Source organism: Xiphophorus maculatus, chromosome 1 (assembly GCF_002775205.1).
Source record: "Xiphophorus maculatus strain JP 163 A chromosome 1, X_maculatus-5.0-male, whole genome shotgun sequence".
In the NCBI taxonomy this organism is placed as follows: domain Eukaryota; kingdom Metazoa; phylum Chordata; class Actinopteri; order Cyprinodontiformes; family Poeciliidae; genus Xiphophorus; species Xiphophorus maculatus.
Window position 1 is genome coordinate 28187694 of NC_036443.1, and position 18343 is coordinate 28206036.

Below are 18343 nucleotides of genomic sequence, written 5' to 3' on the forward strand. Positions count from 1 at the left end.
TCACCCAACAAACAGCGGCTCTGTTCCGAATCTCAACAACCCCGCACAGGAACTGCACTTGACCTTTCCTTCTCTGCATATGTCTCTTTGTGAAAACGGCCATAAGCAGCTGACAGGGGAGGGAGACTACGCCAACAGTTTTTAGAAAAGAAAAAGAAAAATTCAGGTCTTTTCACTGCACCATTTTGGGTCATTACTGAACTGATGTGAAAATAATTTGCTGAGATTGACCTGTCATGTGCAGATGTGTGTTCATTTTCAATTCAGAAGGGAATATCAGACTTTACAAAACATGGTGAGGTTTTTATTTTGTTGCTTTTCATTCTTTCTTTACAGATTTTAAATAAAATGCACAAATATCCATGTAATTTGTGAACATTAGGAACATAAAAAATAGATATTAACATTTGTAGCATTGTAAAACATTTCCTCTTCATCATCACCATCAATGTACCTTATGATAGCATTTCCCACCACTTCTCTAAATTTGGACACCCTGCTGAGTCTCAGGCACCCCACAGCAGCCCTTCTCTCCTCCTCTTCCTCCCTCGCCTTCAGTCGAGTAACCCACTTGACAAACATAAACCTTCACGTGAATTTACCAGCAACAGACGCAGATTATTCCCATTTAAAGGTGAACAGGGAGAACAGGATATGCGGTTGCCATGGAATTCTCTCAAAAGCTTTTGGCAAACTGGCACATCCCACTTCTGATGTCAGCAGTCGGAGAAGGAAGCATGGAGAGAGGGAGGGAGCGGGGTGAGGAAGGAGTTCAGAGAAAAGAGCGAGAGACAAGGGAGAAGGGGAAGGGGTGAGGGAGAGAGTGAGGGAGTGAACGAGGGAGGCAGCCTGTTGCTCCTCATCATCAAACAGCCTCTTCGTACTCCACAAGCTCCAGCGCCTGTGTTGAGATGGAGCAGAGTTGAAGCAAGAAGGAAACACAATTCTTCATCTTCATGTTTCCTGAGCAAGGATACAAGAGCAAAGTAAGTATCTTTTCATTAAAATATAAAGTAAATGTGATTTTTAAACTTTATTTTTCCCGATGCAGTTTCTTTTAAGCAAGTTTGTCCTTGGAGGAGTTTTGTCACAACTTAAAAATCACAGTGCAGCGTGGATATTTCCACAGCTATCTGAATGAGGGAAAAGAGAGCACTTGTTACCTGAGAGCTCCAGAGAAGATGTGCAGAAATTTTCCCCATTTTTTGACACCAACTGGAGGAGAAACAGAGCAAACGTTTCCTGCGAAGTGAGCTTCTGATTCAGAAAAGGCATTATTTGTCTTTCACAGATTACAGTGATTTGCATGCTGGATACTCTGCATGTACACCATGGTAACAAGGCTGTGGCCACATTGCAGAGTGTTATGATCTGTAAACATTTCCTAATATCTGAGAGACAGAGTCCGGCTTGGACACTAGATGCTCTGCATCATTGTCTGGATGGTCATTTGATACCACATTCGTGCCTCAAAATCTAATTATTTTTTTAATGAGAATTGATGAGGGAGAAACTTTCACAGCACTGAGTAATCAAAAACTGCAAAACCTGGCTGATGTTTCGAGTCCGTCCATCATTTCCAAGCACAGACCATGCTCTCACTTTTAAGATGATGGTAGATTATGGCATGTAATGTGATTATATGTCCGCAGCTCTGATGCATGGCCCGAGTCTTTGGGGTCAGTGATATATGATATGTAATACATCAAAAGTTCTCCCTCCTTCAGGTAATTGTGACCATAATGAGATGAACTAATGACTTTTTCCTGCTCTAATAGAGTCTGTCTGATTCTCGTCCACAAAGAGGAAACCATAAAGTAATTAAAATAAGCTGTTCTCAGGTGCCATTTCAGTGTAATGTTCAGTTTCCTCTGCACTCACACCTGGTTAAAAACGTGAAAAAAAACCTGAACAATTTATCTTTGATTCCTGTACATAATCTCCTAACATTTCTTTAAATAAATCTTTCCACTTATTCTGTTTATTTTTAGCAAAATGCTGCACCTATTAATTCCTCAAAAATACATGTAACTGAAGCATTTTTTATTTTATTATTTTTTAGGTTAATCAGAATGTCTTAAGAACTAGTTTAGTTTTTATTCCTGACTCGCAGCATCTGAAGTTTTAAATATTAAATGACACAAAAGCCCTTTTATTTCAGCCACGCTTCAAAATGAGGATGACAAGAGAACATGGCTTTTAAATCAGGTGTTGGTTTTAAAAAGTCAGGAAAATAACTACCAGCTAATTGGTTGGTCTCAAGTCTCGTAACAACCAGCAGATGCCATTTACCTGCCAACATGTTGTCTTTTCTCTCCAACAAGCAGTCAAATGAAACAAAAATTGAGCTTCTTTGGATCAAACACTTCATGTTGATATGGAAAAAAAAATTAAAAACCAATTAGAAAAGTACTTCATAACCACCAAGTTAGAGGATTTGTGATGCTGTGGGTCTGTTCCTCTTATTGTAATCACATAATGTCTAAATTTGGATTGTCTGGAGGTACAGTCTTTAGAGGAACGGTCAAAGATCCCTCTCTCTTTGGATGCCCCTATTAGTGAAATGTTGTAGAAAAAGACAAAGGGCTGTAATGTTGGCTAAATGTGGTTCTACATCAGCAAGATTGCTAAAAACTTTGCAGTTTGTATTTTTGTTAAAAGCAGGTTTCTAGTTAGATACAAGCATTCAACATTTTTCAATCTTGTGTAACTGTGATAAAAGGTTAATAAAAAAATCAACTTTTTACCTGATGTGTTGACATGTGTGGAAGGTGAGGTTCAATGTGAGATGAATGTAAATCTAGTAGACTTTAGCTCTAGCTTCATTTATATACAGAATGTGATGGATTAATATTAATATTTGTGTGAAAATGTCGAGACATGCAAACTATTTAGTCAGTTTTTATTTTAATGCTTAGCATCAAATCAGGATGGGATGAGTCCCTTACTCCTCTTCTTGATCTTCTTCAATTTGACTTCACATCCATCACTGGAAAGCCCTGTGGCTGTTTGTCAGCTCCATTCATTCCATCTCATCAACCAGAGCACTTTTTCACTCTCTGTGTTTTAGTGTTAAAAGTTCATTTTTTTTATTTTTTCAAACCAATCTGGAATCAACTATTGCCCTGGTCAATTCAGCCCACAGAGACCAAGCGAAGATCCTTTCAAACCTGGCAGACAGGGGAGGGTTTCCGCTGCAGGAGGATGCGCCCAAGCCGATCCTCCGAGACATTTATCAGCGTCTCCTAGACAAACAAAAAAAACTTGTTTACATAGCCCTGCGGCAGTTAGGTGGTCGCATGACTGCTGCCCTCACAGGAAAAAAAAGACATCAAAAAGATGAAAAATGATGCACACAGTCAATACAGAGAACTTAATGTTATGCAATCTTTATATAATCAAGTTAGATGAGCACTCACAAACAGTGAGAGTGTGCAATCATCCACTCAGGAAAGAAAAATGCCTGGGATGGAAAAAAAAAAAGTAATATGGTTATCGACTAAATCTGAGGTATTGATGTAAAGTTAGGAGGTTGCTGCAATGTTTTTTTCAGACAGGGGATAATATGGAGCAGCAGTGCTGAAATGTTTGGATTTGTTGGACCAAGGACAGACAGAGCTGGCAGACAAACTGCAGAAACAAAGTGATGGAGGTGTGATATTTCTGCTGGCTCTTTTCTCTAAACAGTCTCATCCAATTAAAAAGTTTGTTTTGTCTTGTTTTTGAATAGCAGATAATTTTTTTTACTTCCTTCGCTGATCAAATGTGTTTAAGCCTAACTCGCTGTTGTTATATTAATTTCAATGACTGAAAGTGAGAAATGTGCAAAAAGATCCAGAAGATTGCCAGAATTTGGCGGTCTAGAGTTGCAGAACAGGGATAATGTTATGTTTCGGATACTGGAAGAGATATTAATGCACAAAATGTCCTCCCAAGGCAAATATAATGATGGCAAATGCTCTAGTCTGAATTTGAGTTCATCATGTCAGGATTTATATGCACAGGAAGTCAGGAGATTTTTTAAAGTATTGTAGCTTGGAGACTTAACAAACCGGCAACCTGGTGGGATTTCAAAGTTTTATGGAGAATCCAGGCTTAGAATTTATCTCAGAGAGAAATATCCAATTGAGACAAAAACTTTTATTTGAAACTGAAAAATTATGAGTGTGTTTAGGCAGATTGGTCCATTTCTGGTTCTGTTCTGAACAACACTGCAGTTTTGTTGCTTTCCAAGTTCTGATTCTGATTGTGCAAGCTTCACTTTTCTTCATGTTATCAGTTTTTTAAATAGAGTCTCTAAATGTGCTACAACATTGTAGCAATCAAGATATTATTCCTAATACAATGTCTGTCACACCACTCAGTGTATAAATCTTCTCACACCATTAAAAAAAATAAAAACATTTTAAGCTAATGCAATTCATAAGATGAATGGAAGTGGAGAGAAAATACTTAGTGTCGAAGAGAAAATAAGGTGTCTACTACTAATAGTTATCAAAAGAAAACATTTACTAGTTGATTTATGCTCACAAACAACATTGCAGTTGCCTTCTTGGTCCAGCAGTTGACTATGCTTGAGCTTTGGTTGTAGCATTGCCATGAGGTTTATTGTATCCTCGTCCCTCAGGTTTTAAATTATTCCTTCACTTTAATCCAAGATTTCAGTTGTTTTATAGTCTCGGATTAAAAGTGTTTCCAGCAGAAATATAATTTTTGGAAATTAGGAGAAATTCCTCTTCATTTTTTCGACTGCGCTCCGACATGTTTCCAGTATTGATGATTGCTGCAGTAAATCATTCCATGTATTTTTTTGTGTATCAACAATGTGATTTTGTGTATCCATTGGAATTTCTTTTTGTTGTTTGTTAAGAAAATAATGTATGACATGATTAATGTAAAAGATTTCCAGAAAGTGAGGCTTCAAACAACATTTCGTCATACAGGCTTTTCCTTTTAGTGGGCATGACACAAAAGGCCAGGCTAGATTACTAATTTGTATTTTTCAAGATTTTTATGCTTTTATATCTAAAATATGAGAATATTTGTCTTTTAAGATCCTTTGTGGTGCTGAAACCAAGTGTATAACAGAAAGAAAGATAGAAAAGAACAGCCATTAGTGCTAACATAGTTCATTACTGAAAAACATTATCTCCCAAGAAGCAAAGAGCAACCCACAGCAGTGGACCACAGACTTGTGGAGAAGATTATAACCCCAAAGCTTGCACTCCTTCCGGGGTTTTCTGTTTGCATTAATACCACCCACTTCCAACTATTCCTACAGGAATTACTGTAAAAAAAAGGGTCTCTGGTTCAGATCTGCCTCTGGCGTGCCTGACTGTTTCGGTGTTTAACCAGATTTTAGAAGGAGACAAAGGAAAAATGAGACGGCCAGGTTTTGGCAGCTTTTGTGGTCCATTTCTGGAAACACCAGGCTTTTACGGTCCATTAGAGAACAGTGAGCTATTAAAGGAATAGGGAGAGAATTGGTTGTTGTAAAAATGGGCATTGTGCAAGCAAAATGGTCTTGAAGAACATGATAGATCTCAATTATCAGGTGATATCTGTCATTCTGAAGAACACCTCACAGTACCTTATGGTTTCAAGCAAGCAAAATGGAAGAAAATAACACAACACTTTTCAGTCTGAACAGCTCAGGCTGGTGTGAGTTTTGTGCGTCCAGAAACACTGACAAAAATCTGTTACTCATGAATTTACCATGTGTCTGTAATTCACAGAATGAGTCAAGCTGAATTGCAAATCCCTGATTCAGAGACAGATTGATCAAATCTGTTTTACATAATGCTTCCTTCAATACTGTATGCAGACAAGAACTACAAATAGACGCAAGTAATAAAGTAATAAAGGTCTCTCAGGAGAACATGTTGCCACTCAACATATGTTTGTTCTATAAACACACGTCTGATACAATCTCAACCATTTCTTAGCTTCTAGATTCACAGTTTTTCTTTTAATTTAACAGCGGCGGTTAACATTATCTCGCCCCTCAGCTCATATGGATGCTCTTCAAATTCTCCTGTGGATGGAATTGTGGGAAAAGCGGTTCAGTCATGAAGCAGAGACTCACAGGCCGGTGACTCACCAGGCAATCTGGAGAACATGCCCTGTGGCTTAGCTGTGATAACGCTGGCACCGAAAGAGGCCAGACCTCAGCCGATCTGGTGGGGAGAACAGCCTTCATCTCTCCTTCAGTGAGAGAGAGAAAAAGAGACTCCGTCGCCCCCTCCTGAGGATGCATCAGAGCCGCGGCGGAGCAGAGAAAAGAGTTTAGAAATCGTTTCTGCGTCTGTGAAGAGACAAAAGCACAATCACTTTAAAGACAAAGTGAGAGATCAAGCTGGCCTCAGGGGGTTAAGTGTGATTTAATCCGGTTGGGGGGGAAGGCTGAAATAAACTCCATCACATCCACTCTATAGCGGTGGGTTGTAGGTGTATGAATGACCTCTGCCACACAAAAGCAGGGAGTGTGAGAAGTGTGAAAAATGAAAGAATTTACATAGTTTTATTTCTGGAGTTTATATTTTTCCAACTGCAAACATTGGCTGATATCATAATCTGTATTTGCAAAGAAAATAATAACAACATGGTGATAATCCCATGGATTGCATGCACTGATAAAATAAGCTGGTTTGTGAAAACACATGGAAATTTAGAAAAGTTTGGATTTTATGTGATAGATTAATACAAAGCAAAAAGGACAGAATTAAACATAAAATCAAAAAAGTGGTGCATGCATTTGTATTCAACAAGGAACACTGTTCAACCTAAAAGTGTTTTCTCAATCAAACGATCAAGTTTATTTGTGCAGCACATTTTATCAACAAGGAAGTTCAAAGTCCGTTCCATCATAAAAACCCAAAAATAAAAAGTCACAAAAACAGAGTTACCAACTGAGAAATCTGTAACAAACATTACATTTTGTTAAGTGCCATCATCAAAATCATCAATACACATCAAATATGTTGGTAAATCTTTCAAGTACTACAGTTCAGTGTACTCAAAGTACTCAAACATTTAAGTTGAGGAGGCATTTTTCTATTATTATTGTGGGAAATTGATTTTTAGAAATAATTAGCCAACTCACTAAAACGTGTTCCTGTAGAGAACTTAATTTTTTTTATGTTAAGTTCTACCAACAAACACCAGAAACATTTTTGTTTGTGTTTGGTGAAGACGTTGTCTGAAGCTGGTGAGGAACAATCCTCATCCACGTTAGAAGACAAAACCTCAAACCTCATGAGCTGAGGAAGAAGCCAGTCCTCAAAATCACATCGTAATTTGTACAGTTTGACACAAAAACTCATGTGAAGTTGACTCATGGTACCACAACTTAAGTGTTTGGTCGTAATGAACATCAAAGATTTTTGGGGAAAAGGGAAAGTTGTAACACCGACCATCACAATTGTTAATTATGGGTTTGAGACAATCATAATGGGCATTTTATTGATGAATAGACTGGTACAATAGTTAAAAACTACATTTGATAAGAAAACAACATTACTTGGAAATGCTGAAGCAACATCTCAAGCGGTCAGGAAGTTAAAATTAGTCCACAAATACATCTTTCAAATGAAAAACGTGATAAGCATACTGCCGGAATAAATCCGATTCAAAACTGTGGGTGGAGCTGAAAACGAGCACTAAAAAAATTAAACAGGTGAACTAACTATTTGTTACAAGTAATCAAATTAAATTCACCCAAGTAAATATATTAAGTCTAATAAGTTGTCATGTTAAACAAACTTACATTATTTCATTATATGTAATAAATCAGGGTTTTTTTATTATTATTATTGTTAGTTCCATCCTGTTTTTTCAGTGTGTGTGTGAGAGAGAAAGAAAGATGGCCTGGAAAAAACAAAATCAGTTACACATGTTTTACCAGGAGGACGTGCCAAACCTCCAGAAAACTATTATAAGAAATTTCTAGAATGATACTCAAAACATTTTGCCTTCTCCTTTACTATTATGCACTACTTTGTGTTGGTCTAGCACAAGAATCTTTATTACAAAATATTCATATTTGTGGTTTTAATGTTAGAAAATATGAAAAAGTTGTGCTGGTATTTGTTCCCATCAGGTTTTTCCACATTGAACAATTTATAGATGAACAGATGGTAGTTTTATGTCTTTCTGTCTTCTTCAGATTCACATTTAGCAGCAAGAATTCGCTCTCAGTAAAAAAATTCAAATGAAGCAGAGAAGAGCTCAGTGAACAACATCTGGCTTCATGGGTGGAAGCTCCTGCTGGCTGTAATCAGTATGGCAAACAAAAGCTGACAGTGCAGGTGCCTAATAACCACTCAGTCGACACACCCACTCCCCCATTTTAGAAGCTAAGACCTTCCTCCTAAACCCAAACTGGCATTGCAGCATTGACAGTCTAACCTGCCTCCCCCTAAATTACTGTAATTGATTCAATTAGTGTGTACATTGGGCCAGGAGTTTCTTCTTAAAACGATCATGCACAGTATAAATGCTCTCTTCCTTCTGTATTTTCTCTTACCTCTAAAGAAGAAAAAGCGTTAAAATATTGAGTTACTTTTTCTCAGCTCAACACCTAAAAAATTAAACAGGCTACTCAGGGGGTATGGTAAATATAGTTTCCTTGTAGCATACAGAAAATAGTTACATCAGTGAATTATCTAACACTCCGAGGAACATCATTATTTATAATTCCCAGGCTGCAGCGGGTAACAGATGTTTATGCACACTGCAGGGGGATGAAACCGTTAACTCTCTATGCCTACTGTATCTGTCAGTGACCGTGTTTAATGATTCATAAATGTCATATTTCCTGCTTCAGATGGTGAGAAAGACTTGAAAGGATGTTTTCAGTGCCACTTGTTAGCCTGTTTGGAGAATCTGCCGACATTCAGAGAGCGCTGCAAAAAGTATTTTAAGATCTTGATCATGTTATATCCTGCAATGACTTGAAGGAAAAATCCATATTTTTAAATTAGCTGCTCATAACTATTGAATAATCTTTGTCACTGTAGACATGAATTGCTTTTAAATGTACAAATATTTTCAGACTAATAACACACTTTTAGATTTCTTTGATTGAGTATACTTTTTTGTTTTTTGTTTCATTTGTATTATTAGTTTTCACCATAAAGAAATGATAGCTTGTCCTGTTGTTCTTTCTAATATGAGAAGTTTTTATGTGAAGTTTTTATGTGGTGCCTAAATCAGGAACACAGTTTCTCAAACTCATTCTCAACTCAACCTATTTGCACATCATCAAGTCACAGTCCTTGCATTTACCGGTACATGCACTATTTTATTTTTTTCTGATTGCATCCATAAACAGAAGCAATTTGAATAATTTTGCTGCCTGCAAAAGGTCAGGAATCTTAATATTTCCGTGTAGTTTAACTTCTTACCCTCAACTTCCAGTCTTCAGTAAAAATAATAACTCCTGCATGTAAATCTGCCAATAACTTTAAATAAATTAACAAAGTCCATAAAATTCTATCTATCTATCTATCTATCTATCTATCTATCTATCTATCTATCTATCTATCTATCTATCTATCTATCTATCTATCTATCTATCTATCTATCTATCTATCTATCTATCTATCTATCTATCTATCTATCTATCTATCTATCTATCTATCTATCTATCTATCTATCTATCTATCTATCTATCTATCTATCTATCTATCTATCTATCTATCTATCTATCTATCTATCTATCTATCTATCTATCCATCCATCCATCCATCCATCCATCCATCCATCCATCCATCAATCATAGATTAATTTACTACATTGGTGGTGAAAACTGGTTTTGAGTGGGAAGTATTCTTTTTAATTTTCTTTTTAATTTATGAAAAGGTTGGATAGGAAAAGACTAAAAGTGTAATAGTTTAAAAGCATTGTTATATATTTCTTGTATACATAAATGAGTGAACTCTGTGCACTCTTTACCAGTGCACCCTGGTAAAGAGAACACGCCAGTGTGTGTTCTGGTAAAGAGGAAGCTGAGCCACAATGGCGAGTTCTCGACTTACCAGATCATCTTCATTCTGACCCTCAGCTGTGAGCTGAAATTTGCTTTTTTGCATGGCTTGTTTGGGTCAAGTTGAGAACGTTGTAATCTCAGGCGTTTGACATCCTGGTGTCCTCCCTTTGTAAGTTTACCAGTTGCATCCAAATGTGAGGAGAAACCAGGAAAAACCAAAACACATTGGAGGGAAATCCAGTTGAATTTCCAAAAGATAGTTTACAGTGTCACTGGGGAGAGGTGGGTCTGAGTTTCTTACCTAGATTGGTTACCCCAGCAACCTGATCTAATCTGGTTGCACTATGTTAAATAACTGAGCTTTGAGTTGGCCTTGGTGAGAAAGTTTCTAGCATTTTTTCTCAGTGAGGCTTGGCCTTTGTGCTGACCTGTTGATGCATTCATTCATCATCCATTTGACTGAAAAAGCAAACAGTCTGATGGTTTCTGGCAATAAACACAAAATCTGCATCAGCTGATATGGACTCAAAGATTTATTGTTATTTTAAGTGTTAATTTTCAATAAACAGTATCTGAGCAAGTTTCACAGATCAAAACTTTTACAAAAATCAGTTTTTTAAAATATTTGTTAAAACTCTTACCATGTCTTGACAGTAAGAGACAGATAATCCTTGGTAAGACAAATCTCCTCCACCTTCGTCTAGTGCTACTTTTGCTATATGAAGAAATGCAGCTGCTAGTTAAAAAGAACCAATCAGAGCCAGGAGGAGTGTCTTAGCGCTGTCAGTCATACTTGTGTACATGCTGCTTGATGTGGTAGTGGCTGAGAAACAACTTACTGTTACAGGAAGCTACTAGTGAGGGTACATAGGCTTCTTTAACAGTTGTAAGACCCTCCTCCTGGCTGTGATTGGTTGTTTCTAGAAAGCACTGGGAGTACTGGGAAAGGGCAGAAGAGCTTGATTTATTCACAGATTGTCTGTCTCATGCTTTACTGCCACAACATAGTGACAGTTTCAACAAATAAGTAAAAAAAAAAAAAACATTTTATGAAAGATACATACCTCAGCTATAATTATTTATTGGTATTTGAATACCAATGAATAATATTCAGCTATACTGATTCATTGATTCATCAAGGAATCAATGCCATTCATTGACGATGAACTTAAAGTATTCATCATCAATAAATGAGGAGTCTGAGCAAACTCCACAATAGGTGTACTTTGAGAAGAATTGTCAGAGTAACCAATTCTATTCTCTCTTTAGGTCTGTGAGCTTGAGATTGCGCTGATGGGAGGTTGAGCACAGGGATGTGACAGTAAAGATGACCCTGCTGGCGGGTGATGGTTCTGACTACGACTACAGTGCCCTAAGCTGTGCCTCTGATACTTCCCTCAATCAACCTCCACAACAAGAAGCAGAGGCACGGAAGGGAGCCTTCTACAAAAGGGCCCAGCTTGCCCTGGAGCGCACCACCGTCCCTGACAACACCGCTTTGTCTGGCGCCCGGAAGATCCACGCCATCATTAATGTGGGTGGCCTGCGCTACCAGATGCCTTGGACCACTTTAGAGGATTTCCCTCTGTCCCGCCTGGGCCAGCTGCACCTCTGCAGCAGCTTTGACGAGATTATGCGCATCTGTGATGACTACGACGTTGCACACAATGAGTTCTTCTTTGACCGCAGCCCCTGTGCCTTCAGGACCATCCTGACTTTCTTGAGGGCGGGTAAGCTGCGCTCCCTCAGGGAGATGTGCGCTCTCTCGTTCAGAGAGGAGCTCCTCTACTGGGGCGTCCCAGAGGAGAGCCTGGAGTGGTGCTGTCGCCGCCGCATGCTGCAGCGTGTGGAGGAGTTTGAAGCCATGGAGAGAGCAGAAGAAGAGGATGAACTTTTGGAGGACCTGTTGGATTCGGAGAACGGACACAGGGAGCGCACGGCTGAGACCAGAATCAACTGGTGCATGAACAAACTGAGAGACATGGTGGAGAGGCCTCACTCCGGCCTGCCAGGGAAGATCTTTGCTTGTTTGTCAGTGTTGTTTGTTACCATCACAGCCATCAACCTCTCCATCAGTACCATGCCAGCTATGAGAGAAGAGGAAGAGGCGGTGAGTAAAAGAGCATTTCACATATGAAAGCAGTTTTATTTAAACAAATACAACAAAGATGCAGGAACAAAACAACATGTCGCCTGCTTTATGGGCATGAATGTCATTTTATTTTTGGGCTTTTATGAATGCATGTGAGCAATTCTGGTTACAGAATAATTGTAATTTGCAGAGTAAACATAAGTGGAAATGCTATGTAAACAGTCTTAACCCACTTCAAAATAAAAGGACAATCATAAACAGTTCTTCACAGTCAATAACCAAAATTTCAACACAGATGTCAAACTTACTTCAACTGAAAGTTTACAAAACAGCACTATAGAATTTATCCAGAAAATATATATATATTTAGGGGAGGCTAAATATTTTTAACGTGCAAAACAAAAAATTAGCTTAACTATAGGCCTTAGTGGAAGTGTGTCCACCACTGAAAACAGGTTTTGCTACAATCATTAATAATGGTATTCCAGCAGCTTTTCCTGGATTATTACTGATCATTATTGGCAATTTTTTTTTATCTTTTGTGAGCAACAGTTTTATTGCTTACAAGAAAAATCTAATTTGAACTCAGCCAATTCTGATAGTAAGAGTGGTCTGGTATCCAGCCCTAGTTATTAAAAAAGTCCTCAGTAAGTATTCATGGTGAAGAATATTTAGATAAAACAACAAACAATTTTAACAGTAAGGAATGTGAAAAAAATAAAGATATTCTTAATGCTTTTCTCTTCATATTGCTTAACATTTATCTTTATGAGGAGAAACGTTGTATCTAATCTATCCAAATAAAACTTATATTTCCAAGCGGCCTTGTCATTCCCTTTAAATAAAAAACACAGAAAAACCCAGCAATGAAACTTTTCTGGTGGTTTACCTGTTATTCCTACAAACATGTAGCAAGTTGCAGGAATAACATCAGTGCTTTTCACATGTCAACATTTTCCCCGCCTTCGTCTCCTGAGAAAACTTCACAAGCTCCTCTTCCTCAGCCTTAACTTTTAGAAAATAAAAAGATGTTTCTGGAAAGAATGTGATCCCAAAGGCAGCAAGTGTTGCTCTCGTGTGTTTTTCTGCATTAATGCTACTACCATGGAAGTGTAAATAAACTTTGCTGGAGGCATTGTCAGTCCCAGATGTTTAGGCCAGGAATCTCTGGAAACATTTGTGATTTTAACTCTGCATTATAGAGACTCACAATGTTTCCCAAAACTTAGTCTGGATGGTTCTGTTGGGTTTTTGATGCAGTGCTGGTGTATGGATTACAGATCAGTAGATCAAACCAGAGATCTCAGAGGATTGCTCCAAAACCCGTTTCTGAAATTCTTCATCATTCCTCAAAGGTTTAGTGAGGTTTTTCACAAAATGTTAAAAGTTTTTATTTAAGGAATTTTTTTAAGAACATTTTGATGATTTAAAAATACGTTCTCAGGAAGTTATCCAGATATTTTACCTTCCGCTTTTAAAAATCTTTACCTTTCCTCAATCCTGTTTTGTGCTAAATTATTGAAAAATCAATTGCAGGTCTAAAGTGCAATTTTCCTTTATTTTTTTTATGTGCATATAAAAAAAGTATTAAATTGGCATTAAGTTAATTTTCTAAAATTAAATCAGTAAAACAAAAATGTATTAAATTAGTATTAAGTTTCAAAAATAAAAGAAGTTTTAAAATGGACAAGTTTTTCTTTTTTATTATTTTTAATTCTGTCTCCATTTATTTTAAGTAATAACTATTTATTCTACAGTAGGCATGCAAATATGTTGCTTTATGGGATATTCAATAGATTCAACCTAATCACAGCTAGTTATGGCATGTTTCACTGCCGTCAAATAAAAAAAAGAAGAAACAGAAAAGAGAGACTGCTGGAAGAGCAGCGGCACCTAAGAGTTGTTGTTTTCCACAAGACATCACAGGCTGTATTATTATTATTACGTTATACTTCACTCACAGCTTTAATTAAAAACCTTAGCCTTCACTTTCACATAAAAGGAAAGTTGATTTTTAGCTATTCACACACAGAAAATGACAGAAGTTTTATAAATAAATTCTAAATTTGAGTTTTTACCACAACATCTCGGTGACTGTAGATTATATTTCCATCTGCTAACAGGAATATTTAAAAATGATGCAAAAGAAGTTTCTTTTAGGCTCAAAATGTTGAACTTTTTAGCAGAAAATGATGAAATGTTATGATGTTAAAATCTTCTATATTACACATTTCTAAACCAAGCCAAATCCCTGTTGATGAAAATTAATAAAAAGAGTTCTTGGGATGTAATTGAGTTCAAACATTTAGTTTGAGCCAACAGGCCTCCCTTGTACTCGCACCTCATTTTTCTTAATATGTCTCTGCGAGACTGCTTAATTAAAAGTGGCAACAATCTGATTGTAACAGACTGCTTCTGGTTCCTGTCTGCCAGAGAAAGTTTTCAGTGAGTTTACTCAACATTTCCTGCAATTCTGCAGTATTTCCATTATGATATCATGATATAAGCATTCCAAGTCTGTGGTATATTTACAACTTTAACCTTTCTGTTCCCTTCAAATGTCTCAAAACAGTTTCAACTCAGCATGGACAAACCCCTGTATTGTGTTTACCTAGTTAATTTGGAAGTTTAGGCAAATTATGAAGTATTTCATGTCTAAAACACAATTATAAAAATCCAGCTATTGGAAATAAGATCTCTTTTAGTCCTTCATTAAGGTCCCAGTGGAACCAAGGGGTATTTCAAGGACTGGACTCATTTCTGTAAATGTTTCTCTTGGCAAAGCAGTTGAAATGAAGCCATATTGGAAGGGGAAGGTTACTGCACAAACATTTATTTTTGGGTCATAGACATTTTTAAAGGTGTTCCACTGATGTCACTTCCCACACTTGATTGGGTCATTCTCAAGATTTCTTTAAGTGAAGTCTTAGGCTACATTCAGACTGCAGACTGAAGCGACCCAAATCCGGTTTCTTGTGAAATCTGGTGGGGGTTAGGGTTTCTTGCGCGGTCGTCACACTTATACTACTTGTATGTGATCTCTTGTGTGAACGGCAAACGACCTGAAAGTGTCCCGCATAGCAGTAGTGGGCGCGATAACATAACCCATCTATGTTTTTTACCAAGGGTTTTGCCAACCGCCATAAAAAGAAGACGTGTGCAGTGTTTGCGGAAGTAAATGTGGATGCTAATGGTGAAGCTTATCTTACAATTTGTAAGTTGTTGTCGGACCCGTGTTTTTCTTCACGGTCGCGGGTGTCAGGGCGCAGAATAGTGACGTTTATCGAGTATCAATGACGTTCAGGTCGGCTGAATGCGACCTGGCAGTACAGACTCAGGTCACATCTGAAAAGATCAGATACGTATCGGATATCAAAGTTGCCTGGGTCGTATTCGAAAAAATCAGATCTGTGTTTTTCAGACTGTCATGAAAAATCAAATACTGTTCGCTTAGGGGGAGGAACATCGGAATTGGGTCACTTTTGGCTACAGTGCGAACTGAGCCTTACTTGCATTTTTGAAACGATAATGGTGCGTCCAATTTACACTAGGAAGTTGGATTTTCTGGTTCCGAATCAGAGAAGTTGACTAGAACTGGAATGATGCCTGAAGTCAGATTACTAACTCGGAAAGTCAGCAATCTGACAGAAATCTGTTCTGTAGTGCGAACAGGTTTGTATTAAAGAGCAGCACAGCAACAGCAATGACTTGTATAAAGAGTCTGTTGTGACACAATCATGAAGAAGGGGATATACATATTTTAAGGAAAGGCTATAAGTTAATACAAAATATATGAAAATAGGGGAAAAACATACCAAACTAAATAAATCAACAAGAAAAGCAATACAGCTGCATCCTGTTCTGGTTAGTTTCATGCTGATGTGGCTCCCTCTAGTGACTGTAACATGCTGATGGCCACAGTGAGATTTATTTTGTCTTTTTTTTACAGGGCACATGTTCCAAGATGTGCTACAACATCTTCATAGTGGAGACCGTATGTGTGGCCTGGTTCTCCTTGGAGTTCACCCTGCGCTTCATTCAGGACCGCAGCAAGCTGACCTTCTTCAGAAAGCCTCTGAACCTGATTGACGTGGTGGCCATCCTGCCCTACTACATCACGCTGCTGGTGGACGGTTCGTCCAACGGGGAGAAGCGCCTCGGCTCCGGCAGCAGCTACTTGGACAAAGTGGGCTTGGTGCTACGCGTCCTCAGAGCGCTGCGCATCCTCTACGTGATGCGGCTGGCTCGCCATTCGCTGGGCCTGCAGACTCTTGGCCTGACGGCGAGGCGCTGCACACGGGAGTTTGGACTGCTCCTCCTTTTCCTGTGTGTGGCGATTGCTTTGTATTCACCCCTTCTGTACCTGATTGAGAATGAAATGGCTGCCACACAGGAGTTCACAAGCATCCCCGCGACCTATTGGTGGGCTGTGATCACTATGACAACTGTTGGTTATGGGGACATGGTGCCAAGGAGCATCCCTGGCCAGGTGGTAGCTCTCAGCAGCATTCTGAGTGGCATTCTCCTGATGGCGTTCCCCGTCACCTCCATCTTTCATACCTTCTCCAGATCATATGTGGAGCTGAAGCAGGAGCAGCAGAGGATCCTGCAGAGGAGGACACACTTCCTACTGCGTAGCCGCATGGCCGGCCTGGGCAGCAATCTTTCCTTAGAAAGTGACCTCCTCTTTCCCATAGGGCCACCTGAAACCACAGAAATGAACAACTGAGACTGCAGTAGATGAGGACAACATGTGGTTGTCTAATTACAAGAGCAGGGCAGAGTGGAAAGAAGATTAATATCATGCATTGGACTTTTTTGCTTTTATCACATTGCAACAACAAACTTAAATAGCAGCATGTAACTTTTATAAAGAATATGTTTTTTTTACATATTTTTTAAAACTGTCACCATGTCGTGACAGTGTAATATGAAAAAGATAATCTGTGAAAAGATTGATCTTATCCATCTCCATGAGCTAGCACTGCTGTCTAAACAAATGCACTGCTCCCAACCAAAAACAACCAATGAGAGCCAAGAGGAGGGTCTTAGCCTGTCAATCATACTCATGTACTCGCTTCTCACTGAAAAACAACTTACCGTTTATCTGCCGTCATCGGTGGCCATGCCTGAGCATCCTAAACAGGCTATGCTAGCTGCAGTAGGGAAAGGAACGGGAGGGAGGATGAGCATCACCGCACCAGATTGTGATTGACAGCACTAAGTCCCACCTCCTGGCTTTGATTGGTTGTTTCTAGTTAGCACTGAGAGCACAGGACGAAGGCAAAGGAGCTCGATTTTCTTTCACATATTTTCTGTCTCATGAGACAACATAATGACAGTTTCAATAAATATGTAAGAAAAAGAAAAGAGAAAGTTACATATTTCTGCGTGAAGTGTATTAAAAGTTGGATTTTCAGTGGTAGACCAACAAAATGTAGTGCATATTTCTGATATGGAAGAAAAATATCCATATTTTATTTCATTTCTCTACCTAAAAACATGTGAAAGGTGTGGCATTAATTTGTATTTAGCCTTGTTTGTTCTGATACCCCTAAATGAACTCCAATGCAACTAAATATTTTCAGTTTAAATAACTCCACTTCACAACAAATGATTGACACTCCAGAAATCCATACATATATTGTAATTTAATCAATTTTAATAGCAAAAATTAATCATGTGAGTCAGTTAAGGGACAAACTATGAACAAAAATGCAAAATCATTTAACAGAGGGAAAAGTTGATACATTCTAGTCTATAATTTCACACCTTTTGATAGAAACAGCTGAGTCATTCACAGCATCTCAATGAGATCAGGTTGCAGGTTTATGTTTGGCCCAGGAAATTTGTACAAGCTTTAATTTTTATAACAGTGCCTGTTTTTTTTTAGACTTCTTTAAATCTTAACCTTAAGGTAATGCAGTCTTCTTTCTAACACTTTTAGTTTCACTTCAGCAGTCGGGAGGAGTCCAAACTAAATGTCTGAACCACAACAAACCTCCTTCAAAATGCTGAGTTATGAATTTCCAATCATGTGTGCATGATGTGACAGTTTTTCCAATCTAAGTGTATAAATGTGGTAGACATATCTGGACATATGTCAGAAAAGCAGGCAGTCAAACCAGTCCTAATTTTTCTTTTTACAACTGCACAATTCAAACTTAAATCAATTTCTCACAATATAATTATTGAGACAGACTAAGATTTAAATACAAATATTCCAAACTGATTCGAGTTATATAGGAAATGCAATTTCAGTT

General features: G+C 38.1%; 1 protein-coding gene across 1 annotated transcript; it reads left to right on the forward strand.

The window, feature by feature from the left end:
* The first annotated feature begins 840 nt into the window (after nt 1-840).
* kcng1 (potassium voltage-gated channel modifier subfamily G member 1) lies at nt 841-16931 on the forward strand. Its single transcript, XM_005811110.2, has 3 exons — nt 841-986; nt 11258-12098; nt 16030-16931. Exons 2-3 carry the CDS (start codon nt 11316-11318, stop codon nt 16807-16809), a joined length of 1563 nt encoding a protein of 520 aa, XP_005811167.1. The 5' UTR covers nt 841-986; nt 11258-11315; the 3' UTR covers nt 16810-16931.
* Nucleotides 16932-18343: the final 1412 nt, after the last annotated feature.